The sequence below is a fragment of the Macaca mulatta genome, chromosome 19, assembly GCF_049350105.2.
Source record: "Macaca mulatta isolate MMU2019108-1 chromosome 19, T2T-MMU8v2.0, whole genome shotgun sequence".
Taxonomy (NCBI): domain Eukaryota; kingdom Metazoa; phylum Chordata; class Mammalia; order Primates; family Cercopithecidae; genus Macaca; species Macaca mulatta.
Window position 1 is genome coordinate 4,280,413 of NC_133424.1, and position 17,376 is coordinate 4,297,788.

Consider the following 17,376-nt stretch of genomic DNA (forward strand, 5'->3'; position numbering starts at 1 on the left):
CGGTAATCCCAGCACTCTGGGAGGCCGAGGAGGATGGATTGTTTGAGCCTGGGAGTTTGAGCCCAGCCTGGGCAAGATGGCGAAACTGCGTCTCTACTAAAAACATGTAAGTTAGTCGGGTATGGTGGTGGGTGCCTGTAATCCCAGCTACTCAGGAGGCTGAGGCATGACAATTGCTTGAACCTGGGAGTTGGAGGTTGCTGTGAGCCAAGATCGTGCCACTGCATTCCAGCCTGGGCAACAGAGGGAGACCCCGCCTCAAAAAAAAAAAAAAAAGTTAGCTGAGTGTAGTGATGCGCGCCTGCAGTCCCAGCTACTCAGGAGGCTGAGGCAGCAGGATTGCTTGAGCCCGGGAGGTCAAGGCTGCAATGAGCTATGATGGAACCACTGCACTCCAGCCTAGACAAGAGAGCAAGACCCTGTCTCTACAAAATATTTTATTATTTTTTTTTAATTTGCAAATGCCCCCTAGCGGAGAATTCCTGACCCCTGCACTCCAGCCTGGGAAACAGAGTGAGACCTTGTCTCAAAAAATAATAACCACCATCCTGGCTAACACGGTGAAACTCCATCTCTGCTAAAATATACGCAAAAAATAGCCGGGAGTGGTGGTGGGCCCCTGTAATCCCAGCACTTTGGGAGGCTGAGGCGGGTGGATCACGAGGTCAAGAGATCGAAACCATCCTGGCTAACACGGTGAAACCCCGTCTCTACTAAAAACACAAAAAACTAGCCGGGCGAGGTGGCGGGCGCCTGTAGTCCCAGCTACTCAGGAGGCTGAGGCAGGAGAATGGCGTAAACCCGAGAGGCGGAGCTTGCAGTGAGCCGAGATTGCGCCACTGCACTCCAGCCTGGGCGACAGAGCGAGACTCCGTCTCAAAAAAAAAAAAAAAAGAAAGAAAGAAAGGAAAAGAAAAAGGTCCTCGTTAAGAAATGGTCACTGTGGCCAGACTGAGGCTGGAGAATTGCTTGAACCTGGGAGGCGGAGGTTGCAGTAAGCCGAGATCACACCATTGTACTCCAGCCTGGGCGACAGAGCCTGGGTGACAGATCACTCCATCTCAAAAAAAAAAAAACGAGAAATGGTCATTGTTCGGGGCAAGGTTCAGGGCCTGGAGAAGGTGAGGGGAAGCAGGAGAATAGAAACTGGGAAAAGGAAGTACTAGTCCCTTTCCAAGATATTGCAGAGCCCTGGGGCACCCCCACCCTCCAAGATACAGCTCCCAGGAACAAAGTCACGTGCCCCAAAACGTGGTGGAGGGGGGGAAGGAGCAAAGATTTCCGTGGAGACGGCGCTCAGGGCTCAAAGTCCGGGGCTCAGAACAGCAAAAAGCCAGATTGCCGGGGGAGTGTTTAATCTGCCCAGGGCATCTGGGCACCTGTGCAGCCTGAGCCTCCTTGTCATCCGCCCAGCCATCATCCCCAGCCCCAAAAGCAGCCTCCTTCCCCAGAGGTAAACTGAGTCCCAAGAGATGACAGGAGCCCTTCCAAAGGGCTCTTATGAATGCTTTAATGCAGGCCATCGGGAAGCAATCCTCAGCTGGGAGTGGGTGCGTGGGAGAGGGGAAGTTCTGGCCAGTAGACATCAGGCAGAAAGAAAAGAAATCAGGCAGTGGGTAGAAGCAGGTGGAGCCATGAGATTGTGGAGGATTGTGGGTGTCTCCTCAACCAGGGATGCTCTTCAAGTATGAGAAGAATCACCAGGCAGGGACCAAGGTCAGGAAGAGGGGTGCATGAAAACCATGTTTGCCCAGAGAGCCCCCACTGAGGGAGGTGGGGTGGGTTCCAAGCCTTCTTCGCTTGAGAACCCTGTATTCTGAATCCCAGATGGAGTCATTTCACTGGATTCAAATCCAGGGCATTGCTTGTAGGGGACAGAAGAGGTATCTCTGGGGGACTGCCTGGAAGAGGTAGCCGGGAATCTTCACATGGCTGTGTTCTTTGGTCTCTCTTGGTATCTGGGCTCTTCTTCCTCCAGCTCCAGTCCCAAGTTGCTCTCTCCTTCCTTCCCTGCCTTTTTCTCCTTCTTCCTCTTCTCTTCTTTCTCCTTGGCCGCTTTCTTCTCTCTCTTGTCTTCACTGTAGGGATACAAAGGCCCCAAACCATAATAAGAAACAGGGACACTCCTATTTAATAGTCACTCACTGGAACCAGCCCATGTGATGAGTGTTTTACAAGTGGTATCTCAGTGAATCTTCAAAATAACCCTAACTACGCAGCCTCACGATTTCCATTTCACAAAGACAGCACCTACGACTCAATTGCTCCATGGAAGGAGGGAGGGATGGATGGATGGACATAAGCCAAAGGGCCCCAGTTGCCTCTTGGGACTCAGTTTACCCCTGGGGAAAGAGGCTGCTTTTGAGGCTGGGGGAAATGGCTGGGCAGATGATATGGAGGTTCACACTGCATATTCATCATTGCAACTAAGACTCAATTTCTCCATGAATGGATGGATAGATAGGTAGGAGGGTAAAGAAGTTGGGGAATAGGGCCGGGCGCGGTGGCTCAAGCCTGTAATCCCAGCACTTTGGGAGGCCGAGACGGGCAGATCACGAGGTCAGGAGATCGAGACCATCCTGGCTAGCCCGGTGAAACCCCTTCTCTACTAAAAAATACAAAAAAAAAAACTAGCTGGGCGAGGTGGCGGGCGCCTGTAGTCCCAGCTACTCGGGAGGCTGAGGCAGGAGAATGGCCTGAACCCAGGAGGCGGAGCTTGCAGTGAGCCGAGATCCGGCCACTGCACTCCAACCTGGGCGACAGAGCGAGACTCCGTCTCAAAAAAAAAAAAAAAAGTTGGGGAATAGATGGGTAGATGAGTGGATGGGTGGGTGGATAGTGGGTGGGTGGATGGATGATCGATGGTTGTATGAATGAGAGGATGAATGGGTGGATGGCTAACTGGGTGAGCGGTTGGAAGGATGGATGGATGGGTGGGTGGGTGGATAGGTGGATGATAAATGGATGAGTAGACAGATGAATGGGTGGGTGGTTGGATGGGTGAGTGAATAGTTGAGTGGGTGGATGGATGATAGATGGATAGGTGATGGATGGATGGTGGGTGAATGGATGGGTGGGTGGGTGGATGGGTAAATGTGTGGGTGGATGGGTGAATGGGTGGATGAATGGATGGATGAGTGGGTGGATGAATTAATGAATGGGTGGGTGAACAGATGGGTGACTGAGTGGGTGAGTGAATAGATGAGTGGGTGTGTGGGTGGGCAGATGATGGGTGGATGATGGATGGATGGTGGATGGATGGATGATGGATGGGTGGATGGATGAATGAATGGGTTGGTGGATGAATGGATGGATGAGTGGGTGGATGGATGAATAGGTAAGTAGTTACATGAATGGATTGCTGCATGGAGGTTGAATAAATGAATTGGAAGATAGATGGATACATTACAGGAAAGAGAATGATGGAGGGATGGAGAATGGAGAATGGGTGGATGGGAGTATAGATGGATGTATAGATCAATGAACTAATGTATACATGGATGGATGGATGAGTAGATAAGCAGTTAGGTGAATTGATGGTTGCATGGAGGGAGGGACAGATTAGTAAGTAGATGAGAGGATGAATTGGAGGAAGAAGAGAATGACATATCAATGGATAGGTAGATGGAGGATGAATGATACTGTACGTGGGGGGATAGATCAATGAGCTAATGGATAGGTAGACCGATGGATGGGCAGTTGGAGAGTGAAGACTACATAGTTTGGTGGATGCATAGGTGGGTGGGTGGGTGTGTCAGTGAGTGGACAGATCAATGGGCTAATGGGTAGGTGGACTGATGGATGGGTGGTTGGAGGGTGAGGACTGCATGGGCAAACCAATAGATGGATGTACCGGTGGATGGTTGGGTGGATGGATGGAGGAATGAACAAGGCAGAAAGGAAGCTACAGGTTCAGGTGTACAGGTGGGATCCAGATCCCCCAGTACATCCTGGGAATAGGAATCAGATTTTACTGGGGCTGAACCAAGTCTTAGACAAAGTCACCACTCAGGTCCTCTCCCTCAGGCACGTCTTGGACTCAACTGAGACTCTCCCAGCCAGGCTGGTCACCTCCCAGCGGAAGGTCACCCCCAGTCCTGGATGGATGGATGGATGGATGGATGGACGGATGGATGGATAAATGGATGGGTGGATGGATGGCTGTGTGGGTGGATGAGTGAGTGAACAGATGGGTGATGGATGGATGGATGGATGGATGGATGATGGATTGATGGGTGGATGAATAGATGGGTGGGTGGATGAATAGATGGGTGGGTGGATGGATGGTGAATGGATGGGTGATGGATAGATGGGTGGGTAGATGGATGGGTGTGTGAATAGATGAGCGGGTGGGTGGATGAGTGAGTGAGTGGATGGGTTGGTGAATGGATGGGTGAGGGGGTGGGTGAGTGAATAGATGGGTGATGGATGGATGGATGGATGGACGGACGAATGACAGATGATGGGTGGATGGATGGTGGGTGGGTGGATGGGTAGGTGATGGATGGATGGGTGAGTGGATGGATAAGTGGTGGGTGAATGGATTAGTGGGTGGGCAGGTGGGTGAGTGAACAGATGGCTGATGAATAGATGATGGATGGATGGATGGGTGAATGGGTGAGTGGGTGAATGGGTGAGTAGGTGAATGGATGAGTGGGTGGATGAGTGGGTGATGGGTGGATGGATGATGGATGTCTGCGTCCCTGAGCCCTTTGTGGGCAGTGTCATAGGAGACACTGAGTCCAGGTGGGTCACCCATACCTAGGCCTTGTACAGACACCTACACAATCCTACACCACAGTCTTCTTCAACAGGTATTTATTAAGCACTTCCTGTGTTCCAGGCCCAATGCTGGGTATGAGGACACAGCCAGGACCAAAACTAAGTTGCCTACACAACTGGAAGGCACCATGTAATGTCTCAAACTTAGTGAATGACTAAGACCGTTCTGCTGGTGATAAACGTGAATGAGACATGGGGCTGGGGACAGCGTCGGGAAGGCTGGTGGCCAGGCCGGAAACCCCTGAGTGGGGACTGGAAGAGGAGGAGGAGCTGCCAGAAGATAAAGGAAAGGTGAAGGTCCCAGGGCAGTAATGTGCTTGAAGGATTCAGGACAGTAAGGTCATCAGTGCACACCTGTTCCCCCACCCCGAGGAGGGGCTCACACAGACCCCTGACACCCGCCCGCAGGCATAGTACCTCCCATCCTGGTATGGGTTGGACTCCATTCTTAACGTGGTCTCCTCGTCCTCAGCCCTGCAGAGATAAAGGGAAGGGTGGAAGGGGGTGGGAGGGGAGTAGGGGGAGGTAAAGGGAAGGAAGCGGTGTGACAGCCTCAGCCTCTGTCCCAACCTCCCAGCCGGGGCTCATGAACCCCAGGACGCAAGGAAGGGCTGGGCTGCCGGGCCGGTTATCTTGGGGAGAGAGGCGGGGGTGCAGGCCCGGGGTCTGGGCTCTGAGAGTAGGGGTTGGAGGAGCAGCAGGGCAATGGGAGACCTTTGGACATAGAGGCTGGTGATGGGGGGACCAGAGAGGGTTGGGAAGCTGGGGGCGGGGGCAGCGCTTTGGGCAGGGCTGTAGGGGCAGCGGGGTGGGGCGGGCGCCCACCTGGCCTTGGAGCACCAGAGGCGGTTGGCCAGCAAGACCACATAGACGATGAACAGGAAGCCGACTACTGCAGCCAGGCCCACGAGCCACGGCTTCAGGCGACGCTCCGTGGCTGCAGGAAGTTGGGGAGGCTCGACTCAGAGGAAGGACAGGGCAGAAGACCCCCATTCCCCCACCACCCTAGCAAAGAGAGAGAGAAGGGCACTGGGGGTGCTCCGACAGAGCGGGTATTGGAAAGGGACGGAGCTTCAGAGACCGGGGTGGCGTAGGGGGGTCGGCGGGGTTTAGAGAGGGAGAGGGTACCTTACCAGGGTGGGAGGGAGCCTGGGGGCCCAGAGAGGGGAGGGGCTCATAAAGAAGGGGGGCTCGGAGGGGACTGAGTTTACAAATCAGGAGGGCTCTGAAGGGGCGGGGCTTATAATGCAGGAGGAAGCTCAGGGGGAGGGGCTTCTAAAGGAGGCGCTGAGAGGGGAGGGGCTTATGACAAAGGAGGGGCTCAGGGGTGGGGTTTACAAAGGAGGAGGAGCTCAGAGGAGGGGCTTCTGAAGGAGGAGGAGACTCAGGTGGGGAGGGGCTTGTGAAGAACAGGGTCTCAGATTGGGAGGAGCTTATAAAGAAGAGTCTGGGGGGGTTGGGCTTACAGCAGAGGAGCTCATGGGAGGGGCTTATAAAAGGAGGCGGAGCTCACAAGGGAGGGGCTTACAACAGAGGAGGGGCTCAGGAAGGGGTTCATAAAGGAGGAGGAGAAGGAGGGGCTTACAAAGGAGGAAGGGGCTCAGATGGGGAGGGGCTCGTGAACTAGGGGGCTGAGTGGGAGGGGCTTAGAGAGGAGGCAGAGGCTCAGGGGGAGGGGCTTATAAAGGAGGAGGTGCTCAGAGGGGAGGGGCTTATAGAAGAGGAGGGACTCTGGGAGGGGCTTATAGAAGAGGAGGGCCTCTGGGAGGGGTTTATAAAGGCGGAGTAGTGAGAAGGAGGGGCTTACAAAGGAGGAGGGGGCTCAGATGGGGAGGGGCTTGTGCAAGAGGCAGGAGCTGAGAGTGGAGCCAAGCTCAAGCCGGGCTCAGCCAGGTGTGCTCAGAAGGGCTGGAGAAGGGAGAGGCTCAAGTGGGCAGTGGGGTGGCCCTTACAAAGGAGGGCAGAGCCCAGCGAGGGGGAGGGTGGGCGGGAGGGGTTTGAGGAGGGCCCCCAAGCCACCCTTCCTCTTCTTCCTGCCCCCTCTCCTCTTTCTCGCCAGGGAAAGTTGGGAGATGGTGATCACCTGACCAACACCCCCATCCCACGACGCCCCCTCCCCTGCACCTACTCTGCTGGGCCTCCGCCGGGGAGAGGAGCAGAAACTCCAGCACCAGAAGGACCCCCAGGGTCTCCATGACGGTCGAGCGAGCCAGCAGCCAGCCAGCGGCAGTCCACAGGTTTGGTGTGGGCGAGGCCCTACCTCCCCGTGATAAGGCACAGGCGGTCCGGGGGCGGGGGATGCCTGACACCTGGGAGCAGGGCCCGCCCCTGGCACCATCTGGTTGGGCATCCTGCCCTCCCCTGCCAGCTCCTGCCCCATCGCTCTCCCTTCGGGAGGCCAGACTCTGGACCTGTGTAACAATTAACTGAGGGAGTCCCTCCTCCCTGCACCCTACCCTGGGGACCATCAGCCTCAGAGCCGCCCCCTCGCGATCCCTGCTGCAGGGGCGGAACTGAGATGACTGCGACCTCCTGTCCCGGCCCAGGCCCCTGCCACTCTGTGCACAGGGGGAACTGACAAATACAACTAGAATATCTTTAAAAGGGTGCACCCGCCCGGTGCCTCACGCCTGTAATCCCACCACATTGAGAGGCCAAGGCGAGCAGATCCTTGAGCCCAGCTTGGGCAACTTTGTGAAGCCCTATCTCTACAAAAATAGAAAAATCAGCCAGGCGCGGCGGGCGCCTGCAGTCCCAGCTACTAGGGTGTGCCGAAGTGGATCTCTTGAGCCCAGGAGTTTGTGGCTGCAGCCAGTTATGGTCACACCACTGCACTCCAGCTCGGGTGACAGAGGAAGACCTTGTCGCAAAAGAAATAAAGAGTCACCGGCCGGGCGTGGTGGCTCACGCCTGTAATCCCAGCACTTTGGGAGGCCGAGACGGGTGGATCACGAGGTCAGGAGATCGAGACCATCCTGGCTAACACGGTGAAACCCCATCTCTACTAAAAAATACAAAAAACTAGCCGGGCGAGGTGGCGGGCGCCTGTAGTCCCAGCTACTCCGGAGGCTGAGGCAGGAGAATGGCGTGAACCCGGGAGGCGGAGCTTGCAGTGAGCTGAGATCCGGCCACTGCACTCCAGCCTGGGCGACAGAGCAAGACTCCGTCTCAAAAAAAAAAAAAAAAAAAAGAAAGAAATAAAGAGTCAGCCGGGCGCGGTGGCTCAAGCCTGTAATCCCAGCACTTTGGGAGGCCGAGGCGGGAGGATCACGAGGTCAGGAGATCGAGACCATCCTGGCTAACACGGTGAAACCCCGTCTCTACTAAAAATACAAAAAGAAATTAGCCGGGCGTGGTGGCGGGCGCCTGTAGTCCCAGCTACTCCGGAGGCTGAGGCAGGAGAATGGCGTGAACCCGGGAGGCGGAGCTTGCAGTGAGCCGAGATCGCGCCACTGCACTCCAGTCTGGGCAACAGAGCTAGACTCCGTCTCAAAAAAAAAAAAAAAAAAAAAAGAAATAAAGAGTCACCAAGGCCAGGTACGGTGTCTCACGCCTGTAATTCCAGCACTCTGGGAGGCCAAGGCGGGAGAATCGCTTGAGACCAGGAGTTCCAGACCAACCTCCTACCGTCTCTAAAACAAAAAATATAAAACTTAGCTGAGCATGGTGGCCTGCACCTGTAGTCCCAGCTACTCAAAGAGACTGAGCTGAGAGGATCGCTTGAGCCCAGGAGTTCCAAGCTGCAGCGAGCTACCACTGCACCACAGCACTCCAGCCTGGGCAACAGAACAAGACCTTGTCTCTAAAAACAAAATTAATTTGAGAGTTGGCTTTTGTGTTCTCAGAGCACACACAAGGTTCCGTGCTCGGCAGTTTCACAGATCGCATTTCCTTTCTTAACACCCCGCGAAATGGTGCCAGTCTTATTGTGCAGAGCCCAGGAAAGTCAAGGTCACACAGCAGGTCTGACCTGGGATTTGAAGCTGGGTCTGCCTCACCCCCAGCTTATCCTGCCTCGCCCAGGTTCTTGGCCCCTGGGGACCCACAGGCAGCCGTGGGAGCACACGGGGACAGGAAAGGTGTGCAGAGGCCACATGCCCGTGGTCCACCTGCAAACCTGGAAGCTCTCACGTGGGGATGCCCCGAAGGGCTGATGACTCAGGATCCAGGCTCTCCCGTCCTCAACTTTGGTCCCTCGGCTGATTAGATAGCAGGCCCTGCCCGGGCGAAGGGTGACCCCACCCCAGCTGACACGGGAGCAGCCATGGCCCAGGCGAGTGGTAGGAAGGCCCAGCGTCATCATCGCACATGTGTTTATGAGCGCCTGCTGCGTTGCTGCCACTTCCTCTCTTCCAGAGGTCTGTGCATGACCGCTGAGCAGACAGGCCACTCAGCAGGACTGGGCTCACACGTCCCAGCTCGAGGACGGCCACAGGTCTGCCTGAACAGCCAGGCAGGCATCTATTAACCTCTTACTGTATATCCCATCTTGTGCAGGGCTTGAGAGGGAAGGAGGCCTTGCTGCTGTCTGGGAGCTCTCCATCTGGTTAGGAAGTCAGGACCACCCCCCAGAGACAAGCCCACCCAGCAGCCGAGGTGGGGGCTGGAGAAGCTTTGGAGGTAGGGGAGCCCAGTAGAGGGGGTGGGGGTGGGACCCGCCTCGGAGATCCTGCCCTCCAAAGTCAGTCAGTTGCCTGGGCTTTTTCTGAGAGAAGCACTCTGTGCTCTGAGACCTCGGCGAAGCCATTTCACCACTGCGTGCCTCGGTTTCCCCCATCTGTTAAATGGGGGCGATCAGCTCTACCTTGGAGGACTAAATGAGATATTGCATAGAAAAAGCCTGCTCTGCCCAGCAGCAGGTACGCGCTAAGCGCTAGGTAAGGTTGGCCGATACTATTACCATGTTTTAAATCGCTCTAGTGCTTCTAGTTCACAGTTTGCTGATAGCTTGGCCGAGGCTGAGCCGAGCAGGCTCTGAGAGTGTGAAAGTAGCCAGCGTCCAACCCCCGGAACCTGCTGGCTGGGGAGGAGAAAGCCGTCCGCTGCGACCAGGGAGCTCAGGATTTGCAGAAAGGGCTCCAGTGCGCACAAGTTCCATCTACACGACCGCCAAAGCGTCCAGAACCCGGATTCAGGATTCACGTTCACATCAGCTTCCAGAAGGAGCTTCCGGATGGGGGATCCTTGAAGGCAATCGAGGGGCGGCGGGGCTCCGGGAGAGGCGGGGGTTCGGAGGGGGCTGCCCCACCACCCCCGCCGGCGTCCTCCTCGCCCTGCCAGGCCAGGGCCAGCTGCAGGTCCAGCCCCTCCAAGTCCTCTCCGGTCAGGCTGGGGCGCAGCTCCCGGGGTGCGGCCTCCTGGTCTGGCTTCGGACCAAACACGCAGTCTGCAGCAAGGGGGCTCGTGAGGCAACTCCCCGGCCCCGGCCACCCTCCTCTGTCCCCTCCCCAGCTAGGAGAAGCCCTTGGATCCCCTGACCACCCACCCAGTGTGGTCCAGCAGCAGCCCAGGCTAGGTTTCGGTGGGGGCAGCTCACCGGCCAGGTCGTGGGCGAGGTCTTTGATGAGGTGCCCGACGATGGCGTAGGCGACGGCCACCACCACCAGTGCGGCCAGGAGCAGGTACAGCACGTACCTGGGCAGGCGGATGGTGTCCAGGGGCGGCGGCCGGTACTCCTCGTACAGCGGCGGGGACGGGCTCCAGCCCTCGGCCTCCCCCTCGGCCGCCAGCCCCGGCATGGTGTCCGCCCGGCACAGGGGAGTCCCAGAGGTGACCCACGCAGCGGAAGTATTAAGGGGCTTTGAGCTAAGAGGATTGGGCGGCTGCCCCGCGGCCACCATCTGCCTGGGTTAATCACATTGCAAATCACTTCCGCCCACCGGCAACGTACTTGCTCAGCCCCAGTTACCACTCTGCCCAGCTATCCCCATCTCGGGGCCTCCGCACCGGCGCTTCTTTCTCCCAGGAATGCCCTGCCCAGATTTCCTCCCGGCCGGCTCACTCTCTTCATTCATTCATCTTTTTAATTCTTATCATTTTATTTAATTTTTTTCGAGACAGAATTTCACTCTTGTCGCTCAGGCTAGAGTGCAAAGGCGAGATCTCAGCTCGCTGCAACCTCCGCCTCCCGGGTGCAAGTGATCCTCCCACCTCAGCCTCCAGAGTAGCTGGGATTACAGGTGACCGCCACCACACCTGGCTACTTTTATTATTATTTTTGAGACAGGGTCTTGCTCTGTCGCCCTGAGTGCTGGAATGCAGTGACCCGATCATAGCTCACTGCACCCTCGACCTCCCGGGCTCAAGAGATCCTCCCGCCTCAGTCTCCCTAGTAGCAGGAACTACAAGTCCTCACCACTGTGCCTCGCTCTTCATTCATTCATCGAATGTGTATTGAGCAGTGACTAAGGCTGGGCACTCTCTTAGGTGCTGGAACACAGCTATGAGTAAGAAAGACTAGGCCGGGCGCGGTGGTTTACGCCTGTAATCCCAGCACTTTGGGAGGCTGAGGTGGGCGGATCACTTGAGGCAGGAGGTCGAGACCAGCCCGGCCAACATGGTGAAACCCCATCTCTACTAAAAATACAAAAACTAGCTGGGTGTGGTGGCGGGAGCCTGTAGTCCCAGCTGCTCGGGAGGCTGAAGCAGGAGAATAGCTTGAACCTGGGAGGTGGAGGTTGCAGTGAGCCGAGATCATCCCACTGCATTCCAGCCTGGGCAACACAGCGAAACTCTGTATCAAAAAAAAAGATAAATAAATAAAGGAAAAAATAAAAAAAGAAAGACCAAAACCTGACATTCCAGGGAAGGAAATGGATGCTAAGAAAGAAATGTAATCTTAGAGTAAATGACGTATTAGGTTAGAAAGGGAGGTGTGGCTGGGTGCAGTGGCTCACGCCTGTAGTCCCAACACTTTGGGAGGCTGAGGCAAGAGGATCACTTGAGCCAGGAGTTCAAAACCACCCTGGGCAACATAGCAAGACCACATCTCTACAAAAACTTTAAAAACTAGCCAGCCGTGGTGCGTGCCTGTAGTCCTAGCTACTTAGGAGGCTGAGGCGGGAGGATTGCTTGAGCCCAGGAGTTTAAGGCTGCAGTGAGCTGTGATTGCACCACTGCACTCCAGCCTGGGTGACAGAGTGAGACTATCTCAAAAAAAAAAAAAAAAAAAAAAAAAAAGGCTGCCGAGGCATCACTGAGGAGGTGACATTTGAGCAAAGACCTGGAGGAAAAAGGGAACCAGCCATGGGAGAACCAGGGGAAAGAGAGTTCCAAGCAGAGGGCACAGCCCCTGCAAAGGCCATAGGGCAGGACTGTGCCTGGCATGTTGGAGGAACAGTGAGGAGGCCAGTGTGGCTGGAGCAGAGCGAGCTGGAGGAGTTGGGGGGGAGGGGAGGATGGGGAGCTGTTATGCAGGTCCTGCAGGGCTGTGTAGACTGTGAGGAAGACTTGGGCCTAGACCCTGAGGGAGGTGAGAGCCATGGAGGGCTGTGGGCAGAGGAGGGACGGGTCCTGACACAGGTGCTCATAGGTGCCCCCTGGTGGTTTATTTGGGGGAAACAGACTGTGGGGGCCAGAGGGGAAGCCAGGAGGGGACTGAGCTCGACCTAGTGGAAGGAGAGTGGGCAGATTTGAGATGGACCTTTCTTTTTTTTTTTTGAGATAGGGCCTTGCTCTGTCACCCAGGCTAGAGTGCAGTGGTGGGATCTTGGCTCACTGCAGCCTTGACTGCCCACGCTCAAGCGATCCTCCTACCTCAGCCTCCCAAGTAGCTGGGACTACAGGTCTGTGCCACCACACCTACCTAATTTTCTGTATTTTTTTTTTTAAATAGAAACAGGGTCTCACTATGTTGCCCAGGCTGCCCTTTAACTCCTGGGCTCCAGTGATCCTCCTGCCTCAGCCTCACAAAGTGCTGGGATTATAGGCGTGGGCCACCGCACCCAGCCTTGGGATAGATTTTTCATTAGCCAAACCTGTGGTTTTTTTGTTTGTTTGTTTGTTTGTTTGTTTGTTTGTTTTGAGACGGAGTCTCGCTCTGTCGCCCAGGCTGGAGTGCAGTGGCCGGATCTCAGCTCACTGCAAGCTCCGCCTCCCGGGTTCGGGCCATTCTCCTGTCTCAGCCTCCTGAGTAGCTGGGACTACAGGCGCCCGCCACCTCGCCCGGCTAGTTTTTTTTTTTTGTATTTTTTAGTAGAGACGGGGTTTCACCGTGTTAGCCAGGATGGTCTCGATCTCCTGACCTAGTGATCCGCCCGTCTCGGCCTCCCAAAGTGCTGGGATTACAGGCTTGAGCCACCGCGCCCGGCCCAAACCTGTGTTTTTAGACTAAATGCCTGCAATGATGGTGTTGCCATTTCCTGAGTTAGGAACACTGCAGAGGAGAAACCTGGGGAGAAACACAGGGAATTCCAAGCAGCCAGGGGCCAGGGAGCCAGGACAAGGCAGTATAAGGTGGTGGTGAGGAAGACCTGGGTTCAGATCCCAGCTCTGCCCATCACAGCATGACCTTGGCTCTCCGGGGTTCCCTGGCTTCTCTCTACAATGGGGTGGGTAAAGTCTCCTGGGGTTTTGAGAGGAGGAGATGCAACGATGTGGAGAACTGTGTGAGCATTCCCGGGCGCGGTGGCTCACATCTGTAATCCCAGCACTTTGGGAGGCCGAGGAAAGCTGATCATGAGGTCAGGAGTTCAAGACCAGCCTGACCAACGTGATGCAACCCCATCTCTACTAAAAATACAAAAATTAGCCAAGCGTGGTGGCACGCGCTTATAATCCCAGCTACTCAGGAGGCTGAGGCAGGAGAATTGCTTGAACCCAGGAGGCGGAGGTTGCAGTGAGCCGAGATCGCGCCACTGCACTCCAGCCTGAGTGACAGAGCGAGACTCCATCTCAAAAACAAAACAAAACAAAACAAAAAAAGTGTGACCCTTGCCAGGCACAGTGGCTCATGTCTGTAGTCCCAGGGACTTGGGAAGCTGAGGCAGGAAGATTGCTTAAGCCCAGGAGTTGGAGGCTGCAGTGAGCTAAGATTGTGCCACTGTACTCCAGCCTGGGTGACAGAGCTAGATCTTGTCTCTACAAAAAAGGGGGCGGCTTTTTATTATATTTGAGTTTTGTTTGTTTGCTTTTTTTCTTTGAGACGGAGTCTCGCTCTGCCGCCCAGGCTGGAGTAAAGTGGCCGGATCTCAGCTCACTGCAAGCTCCGCCTCCCGGGTTTACGCCATTCTCCTGCCTCAGCCTCCCGAGTAGCTGGGACTACAGGTGCCCCCCCCCACCCGGCTAGTTTTTTTGTATTTTTTAGTAGAGACGGGGTTTCACCATGTTAGCCAGGATGGTCTTGATCTCCTGACCTCGTGATCCGCCCGTCTCGGCCTCCAAAAGTGCTGGGATTACAGGCTTGAGCCACTGCACCCGGCTTTGTTTGTTTGCTTTTGAGACAGAGTCTGGTGGTGTCACCCAGGCTGGAGTGCAGTGGTATGATCTCTGCTCACTGCAACCTCCACCTCCCAGCTTCAAGCAGTTCTCCTGCCTCAGCCTCCCAAGTAGCTGGGACTACTTTCCAGGGTTTTGTTGTTGTTGTTGTTGTTGTTTTAAGGCTCAGTCTCCCTCTGTTGTCCAGGCTGGAGTGCAGTGGGGCGATCTCAGCTCATTGCAAACTCCACTTCCCAGGTTTAAGCAATTCTCATGCCTCAGCCTTCCAGGTAGCTGGGACTACAAGCGTGTGCCACCATGCCCAGGTAATGTCTGTATTTTTTGCACCATGTTGGACAGGCTGGTCTCTAACTCCTGACCTCAAGTGATCTAACTCAAGTGAGGTAGATCAGCCTCACAAAACGCTGGGATTACAGGTGTGAGCCACTGTGTGCAGCTTTTTCTTGTTGTTTTAAAAAATTACAGCTGGTCTGTGCTGATGCGTAAAGAGAGGAAACCAACGAGGCAGGAGAGGAAAGGGGGAATGGCTGAAGTGACGGCTGTGAGTTGATGAGAAGGACCAGGAGTTGGTGAGCAAAAGAGGTAGCTCAGGCAGCCAATGTCACATGGGAAGGCACTACCTTGGAAGTGGCTCCTTCGCTCCCAGTCAAGCCTTCAGATGAGGCAGCCCTGGCCGAAAGCTTGACTGCAACCTCATGAAACACGCAAAGCCAGAAACATCCAGAGAAGCTGCTCCCAGACTCCTGACCCACAGGAAAGGTATCTGTCTTCTTTCCTCTATCTCTGGGGGTTTTCTTGTCTTTTTTTTTTTTTTTAAGATGGAGTATTGCTCTTGTTGCCCAGGCTGGAGTGCAATGGTGCACAATTTCAGCTCACTGCAACCTCTGCCTCTTGGGTTCAAGTGATTCTCCTGCCTCGGCCTCCTGAGTAGTTGGGATTAGAGGCGTGCACCACCAAGCCCAGCTAATTTTTGTATTTTTAGTAGAGATGGGGTTTCACCATGTTGGCCAGGCTGGTCTCGAACTCCTGACCTCAGGTGATCCACCTGCCTTTGCCTCCCAAAGTGCTGGGATTACAGGTGTGAGCCACTGCCTCTGGCCTTGTCTTTTGTTGTTGTTGTTGTTTAGGAGATGGGGGTCTCACTATGGTGCCCATGCTGGTCTTGAACTCCTGGGCATAAGAGATCCTGCCTTGGCCTCTAGAGTAGCTGGGACTGTAGGCATGTGCCACCGCGCTCAGGTCTACTTCTCTGTCTCTATAAGGACACTGGTCATTGGATTTAGGGTCTACTTTAAATCCAAGACAATTTCATGCTGAGATCTTTAAGAACATCTGCAAAGACTCTATTTCCAAATCACGTCACACTTATGGGTACCAGGGGTTACCACCTTGGCAAGTCTTTTGGGGGGACACGATTCGACCCAAGTCCAGCTGTTTGAAGTTGCTAAGTTTGGAGGAATTTGTTGTACGGCCATAAGGATCTTAAGTAAGTCTTGGCTAGCAGAACCAACAGTTCACCAGCCAGCATTAGCGGGCAGGAGGGGAGGCAGCGTGCCCGGCACGGGGGCAGGCAGGTGGGCACAGCTGTTGGTGGGGGTGCACGGAACATCTGTTTGATTTTCTCACCGAAGGCGAAAGCAAGGTCATCAGCTGAGTGAGGATGAGGGAGGTTGGAGGTCAACGAGAAAGTGACAGAGAGGACAGATGGCAAGAGAGAGAACCTCACGGAACCACAGTAGAATGGATGCTGGCTGCTCAGGAGGCTGACGTGGGAGGATCACTTGAGCCTGGGAGGCAGAAGTTGCAGTGAGCTTAGATCAAGCCACTGCACTCCAGCCTGGGCAACAGAGCAACACTCTGTCTCTAAAACATAAACAAGATGGCCAGGCACGTGGCTCATGTCTGTAATCCCAGCACTTATGGGAGGCTGAGGAGGACAGATCATTTGAGGCCAGGAGTTCGAGACCAGCCTGGCCAACATGGTAAAACCCTGTCTCTACTAAAAATATAAAAATTAGCCAGGTGTGGTGGCATGTGCCTGTAATCCCAGCTACTCAGGAGGCTGAGGCAGGAGAATCGCTTAAACCTGAGAGGCAGAGGGTGTAATGAGCCGAGACTGTACCACCGCACTCCAGGCTAGGCAACAGAGTGAGACCCTGTCTCAAAACAGAACAAAACAGGCCGGGCGTGGTGGCTCACACCTGTAATCCCAGCACTTTGGGAGGCCGAGGCCGGTAGATCATGAGGTCAGGAGATCGAGACCATCGTGGCTAACACGGTGAAATCTCGTCTCTACTAAAAATACAAAAAATTAGCCGGGCGTGGTGGCGGCGCCTGTGGTCCCAGCTACTTGGGAGGCTGAGGCAGGAGAATGGCGTGAACCCGGGAGGCAGAGCTTGCAGTGAGTGAGCCGAGATCATGCCTCTGCACTCCAGCCTGGAAAACAGCAAAACTCTGCCTCAAAAAATATATATATTAAAAAAAAAAAAAAAAAAAAACAGAACAAAACAAAACATATTGAGACCCCGTCTCTACAAAAAATACAAAAATTAGTTAGGCATAGTAGGGCAAACCTGAGGTCCCAACTGCTTGGGAGGCCAAGATAGGAGGATCGTTTGAGCCCAGAAGGTCGAGGCTACAGTGAGCTGCAGTGATCCACCACTGCACTACAGCCTAGGAGACAGAGCGAGACCCTCTCCATTAAAAAAAAAAAAAAAAAAAAAAAAAAAAAGATGGGCCAAGCGCAGTGGCTCACGCCTGTAATTCCAGCACTTTGGGAGGCTGAGGTGGGCAGATCACAAGGTCAAGAGTTCAAGACTAGCCTGGCCAACATGGTGAAACCTCATCTCTACTAAGAATACAAAAATTAGCGGGGCATGCATGGTGGCAAATGCCTGTAATCCCAGCTACTTGGGAGGCTGAGGCAGGAGAGTTGCTTGCAGCTGGGAGGCAGAGGTTGAGGAGAGCTGAGATCGCGCCAATGCACTCCAGCCTGGGCGACAGAGCAAGACTCCATCTCCAGGGGAGGGAAAAAAAAAAAAAAAGGCTGGGCGTGGTGGCTCACGCCTGTAATCCCAGCACTTTGGGAGGCTGAGGCAGGCGGATCATGGTCAGGAGATTGAGACCATCCTGGCTAACATGATGAAACCCGTGTCTACT

The 17,376-nt window shown here is 54.7% G+C and overlaps 2 protein-coding genes across 2 annotated transcripts; both read right to left on the reverse strand.

Moving 5' to 3' along the window:
- Positions 1 to 1,473: 1,473 nt before the first annotated feature.
- SMIM24 (small integral membrane protein 24) lies at positions 1,474 to 7,070 on the reverse strand. Its single transcript, XM_001117904.5, has 4 exons — positions 6,911 to 7,070; positions 5,608 to 5,719; positions 5,200 to 5,256; positions 1,474 to 2,078 (listed from the first exon to the last, which is right to left on the reverse strand). The coding sequence occupies exons 1-4, from the start codon at positions 6,975 to 6,977 to the stop codon at positions 1,925 to 1,927; spliced, it is 390 nt and encodes a 129-aa protein (XP_001117904.2). The 5' UTR covers positions 6,978 to 7,070; the 3' UTR covers positions 1,474 to 1,924.
- Positions 7,071 to 9,790: 2,720 nt separating this feature from the next.
- SMIM44 (small integral membrane protein 44) lies at positions 9,791 to 10,761 on the reverse strand. Its single transcript, XM_077979178.1, has 2 exons — positions 10,319 to 10,761; positions 9,791 to 10,168 (listed from the first exon to the last, which is right to left on the reverse strand). Exons 1-2 carry the CDS (start codon positions 10,620 to 10,622, stop codon positions 9,927 to 9,929), a joined length of 546 nt encoding a protein of 181 aa, XP_077835304.1. The 5' UTR covers positions 10,623 to 10,761; the 3' UTR covers positions 9,791 to 9,926.
- Between the last annotated feature and the right edge of the window lie 6,615 nt (positions 10,762 to 17,376).